This window comes from Notothenia coriiceps, unplaced genomic scaffold (genome assembly GCF_000735185.1).
Source record: "Notothenia coriiceps isolate Sejong01 unplaced genomic scaffold, NC01 NC01_scaffold00031546, whole genome shotgun sequence".
In the NCBI taxonomy this organism is placed as follows: Eukaryota; Metazoa; Chordata; class Actinopteri; order Perciformes; family Nototheniidae; genus Notothenia; species Notothenia coriiceps.
The window spans coordinates 1,010-5,898 of NW_011364247.1; the positions used below are offsets into that span (position 1 = coordinate 1,010).

General features: G+C 40.9%; 1 protein-coding gene across 1 annotated transcript; it reads right to left on the reverse strand.

The window, feature by feature from the left end:
- Positions 1–698: 698 nt before the first annotated feature.
- LOC104960129 (endophilin-B2-like) lies at positions 699–4,683 on the reverse strand (the record flags this gene model as incomplete). The annotated part of the gene is made up of 5 exons (XM_010788093.1): positions 699–788; positions 903–926; positions 3,032–3,094; positions 4,232–4,324; positions 4,550–4,683. Coding segments are annotated over 5 exons (404 nt in total), but the record flags the coding sequence as incomplete, so codon positions are not given.
- Between the last annotated feature and the right edge of the window lie 206 nt (positions 4,684–4,889).

Here is a 4,889-nt window from a genome sequence, read left to right on the forward strand (position 1 = left end):
AATAAATAACAAAGAAGACCTTTGACCATACCTTTTCTCATTTTGTCTGGAAGATTTCAACTTTAACGGACATGTTGACCGGCGAAAAAGTATTCTAACGGGAACTCTGACGATGCCGCCCATTAAGTGGGCCTGTCTGTCAATGAATCCCTGGGCAACTTTTTCCCCCCAGTCTGCCACTGGTTTGGGGGGGGGGGGCATGAGCGCTCAGTGCCCAGGGGCCCCTGGAAGTACTAATCCGGCCTTGTATATATTGTATTGAAAACAATATGATTTCTTTCTGTAAATGTTTTAAGTTACATTTAGAGAATTCTTGTGGACAGTTAATTAATCCTTTATCTATTTACATTGTTGGGCTTAAGGGTTTAAATGTGTGGAACTGGCCTATAACTTACCTCCTATTCGTTAGGTTAGATTTTCTGTAAATTGTAGTTTCTAAGCAGTAATGTTTTGGTGAAATATGAGGTTGTATAGCCTCAGCCTCCATGAACAACAAGAGCTGATGAGGTAATGCCTAACACTCCAGCAGGCCAGAGACAACACCCCATTCTCTCTGCTCTTCTGTATTTGGCTCATATTTCTGATAAACAGTCATTCATGTTGCTCAACCCCATGACATCACTGCTGTGTTCAGGGTTGTCTTGTGACTGTGACTAAGAGTTTTTATCAGTGGCCCAGAGGGGATTCCTTGCACTCACATGTGTGCTGCTGATTCCCTCCAGCAGCAGCCGGGTGACCTCAGCCTGCCGGTCGAACTCCGTCTGCGCCACACGCAGATCGTGCTCCGCCTGCACACAGATGTGGAGGGGCAGGAAAGACACATTTAGAGGATTGTATAAACATATGTAACTGTATCTAGGAGCAGTCAGAAACAAACAATATCCACTAGTGAAGGTACTTACTTTGTCCACTTCCTCACTCAGCAGCTGAGAGAAGCAACATGAGGACAGAAAAACAGCAGGCATCAATACTGTCTCATTAACACTCACACTTCAATGCAGGAAATCACCAATCTGAAACTACGAGGAGCTAGATGTGGGTTAGTAAGCTCAAAATACTTTCAGGATGTTCTTCAGCTAGCCTGTTACTATGACAATTTCAAGCTCGAGTTTAATGGAGGTTAACTTGATCTGAACCACTGATCCCAGGCCAGTTTGAAGCACCCATTTTAAATCAAACATTTAAAAACTGTTTATTTAATTGAACATATTTTATTAACCTAATTATAATTCAACTTTTTATTTGACTAATTTATATTATGTGTGCAATAGTCAAGATGCAGGAGTATCAGACTTTACTAATCAATGTCTTGATCATGTTTTATAGCAACTGATATGCCAGATTTAAAATGTATTTGTTAAATTAAGGATTTTTTTCTGGTAATGATATAGTAAAAGGTTTGCTTTTATCTGAATATGACATAGTTAATACACCTGAACAAAAAAACGTCTTTACTTTAATTTTGTTCCTTATTTACTATTTATTGGGACAGGATTTTACCAATAGGTAAAACATCCTAACCACAACACAGACTAAATGACAGGAGACTCACTACCACTATCACCAGGACCTAATCTGGTTTCTGCTCCCACATGTTCCAACCTTGCTCTGCTCGGCTGCAGCGGGATCCGTCTCCAGATCCCAGCTCTCCCAGCCGCTGTGCAGCTGGGTCAGTTACAGAGCAACACAGAAACGCTATAAATGTGATCACTTAAGCTGACATCATCACAGAGAACACATCCATGTTTCACTGCACTTCTTACTTTCTAATTTTAAGTCTACATTTTCTCTCTCAAAGAAGAGCTTTTGGCTCTGTTGCTCTGAGCTTAGCTCTTGCTGAAAACCTGTGTTTTTAGAAAACTAAATCACAGCATCTCCCAAACCCCACTGCTGTGTTCTCAGAGGCTCAGCTTTAAACTGCAGCCCAGGTTTGGGCTGAACCGGGCTGCTGTGTTCTGTAGAATCACCAATAATGCCACGACAGATCCTTTTTACACCATTCGGCTCATTTTTTAAAGTACTTCCATTTTTGTATTTGTTATACTTCTTCTTCATTTCCTTCACCACTTTCTTTAGGTCAGTAATTTGAAGATAAGGATTTTACAAAATATATGATACGATGTTATGGATTAAATGACAGTTCAACCTTAACCCACTAATGCCTTCAAATTCTACTTTAACTTTGCTTTTAATAAAATGTCGCTGTGAAATGTTTGGTTTTTGTGACCAGTTAGACTCATTAAGACCATTGTTTCCCTTTAGTATGCTATACTCTGCTATGACAAGTGCAACTACGGAAGTGGAATGGAGTCTTTCAGAGCCTGTCACAGTTCCAGATCATACCAGTGTAAAGCTATAGTAATCATAGTCTTTCTATATAAAAAAAAAGTATAAACAGCATCAATATCAAAACTTGCTAAACATGCTCATGTCTTTATTATATTTGTGTTGCAAAGGTCATGCCACAGTCTGACAAGCATAACTTGTTTAAGAATTCAAAATGCAGCCCCCACTTCAATCCATAAAGCATTCCAAATATATATCATGTGCAGTGCTCATTAGTAGCCGCATCCCATAGTTTAAATATACTGGGACCACAGCGAGGCAGCGTTACACTGGTGAGTACATGTGAAAGGATTTCAGGAGCCTTTTGCTTCATTTACATTATTTTAGTGGTTTGAGTAAGAGTACTTTTTAGAAATTCTAACAATGTATTTTTGAAAATGTATGAAACAAAAAAAAGTCTCCATACCTAACTTTCTACGAATAAATAAAAGATGTTTTTTAAGATAGACTATATACATGTTCTGAAGCCACTGTGGCCTCAGGAAGCTTCCGACACAACATTCAATAGCTTTAGCCAAAGAGCTGCTGGGTCAGGTGAGGCTGCAGCAGCTCTGTGCCCTGATGTGAGCCACATCATCTGTCTTTTGGAGTAGGCCTATGTGGTGTTCTAAGGCTCTGTGCCTGTTAGAATGTTAGCCTAGCTCCTGCTGGGTGACAGACCCTGCAGTTTATGATGGACTCTTACCGCTGATGCACTGGCAGAAAGAACACAATTGCGAGGCCTGGTCTCCTGAAAAGCAGTTGCAGCCTACAAACAAGAGCAGGGAGGAGGAGACACATGTTGGCACAGTCATGCATTACAATTATAAAGCAGAACAACAAAAACAGTTAGCCAAAAGCAAAAGGCAGAACACTGAGAACACGCTGTGGTGTCTCATAGCAACGCAGTGCAAATTATTTATGACTGGATCATTTATTAATTGCTGTTAAAGTATAAATAGAATGCTTTAGTAAGTTTTGCTTTAACTTTAACTTATTATCCTCACAGGATCATTTTATTAATTTGAAGCAGACTCAGTCCAGTCTGTAGCTGTGAGAGGGTCTCCATCCTTTACTGTACGGAGCAGAGGCCTGTTTCACAGACACATGTAGTTCAGCTGTCGCTGGACTCCACTCAGGTTTTCACAGAGCTGGTCCACTTTGAACCTGCATGGATCATCATGGTGAGCTACGCTGCTGAAAACATTCTAGTGAGAGATACATAATGCAGTACCAGAATCTCAAGGTGTTTATTTAACTTTGGGCTTTTTCCCATTATTATGCTGACCTTTTCTTCTTCTATGGATAACCCTTACATATTTTTGACTGCTGAGTATGTCAAACAATGCTTACCCTATTGAGAGAGGTCTATCACAATTCTTTTGACATTTCCTTATAATTCTAAATAGTCTTATTTGTTTGATTATGTATACAGTTTTAGGTGGCTGAATATTATTATGCTTCATGACACCAGCGCTAATGTTAGCTCAGAGTAGCCTGTGTGTTCTGGCTACAGACACAGCATCGTGTGGTCGGTATTAAGAGGCTTTTCTTTTTGATTTACATGCAACAATGCAGCCATCAGAACATCTGAGAAGCTTTTATTTCCTTTTAAAGATGCCGTTTTCTCAGCACAGACATGCTATCTGAAGAAGTGCAACACAGTAGGAACACAATGACGTTATCGTTGAGAAAGCGAGACTTTATGATCTGACATGAAAATGCAACTGCAACTCTCTTCTTTGGGCTTTTTCAGTCATTTAATGTACAGATAGCTAGCACAAGATGCAGCACATTAACAGTGGGCATTAATAAAAGTAAAACAAATGCCAAAGTTTCCTCACTGCAATCACCTTCTCTCAGCTATAGCATCAGCAGACACAACAGAACCAACGTTTCATCTTACCGCTGCTTTGGCTTCTGCCTGCTTGGCTTTTTTCAGGCGTGCTTTGCAGATGTCGAGATCCAGTCGCCGATTCTCCATTAGTCGCCTCTCTTTCTAAAAAGGAGACAGGAAGCACCCAATCAGAAACCAGGGACCTGATACAGAAAACAATCGTTTGAAAAACAAGGTTTCTATTCAGCTAACAGGACAGTGAAGCTCTCTACAAAAATGAGCTCCAAATCTGTGATGTCCATGGCAGCATACCATCATATACTCCTGCTTTTTCTGTTGGGTTTTTTACCAACACAATGTCTAACAGTATAGTATAGGAAGTCTTACTGATATAGTCCTCCAGTCTCCTTCCAGGAAGTTGCGTAGAGGAGTGAGGAAGGTGGCAGCTGAGGTTTGGAGGAGCTCACGCTCAGCCCCGCCGAGTCTCTTCTGGTACTCCCCCACTGTGATTAGGGTGCTGCCTGCACATACACACATGCACACACCTATTACACATTATGTCAAATCAGACCAACAGATTTTTTGGTTGCCTAGAGTAACTAAAAGAGCTGGATAACAGTAAAGATCCGGCAGTGGCTCAGTCAGTAGGGGCTTGGACTGGGAGCCGTAGAGTTGCCGGTTCAAGTCCCCGACCAGAGCTAAATATGGAGTGTGGACTGCTACTTGG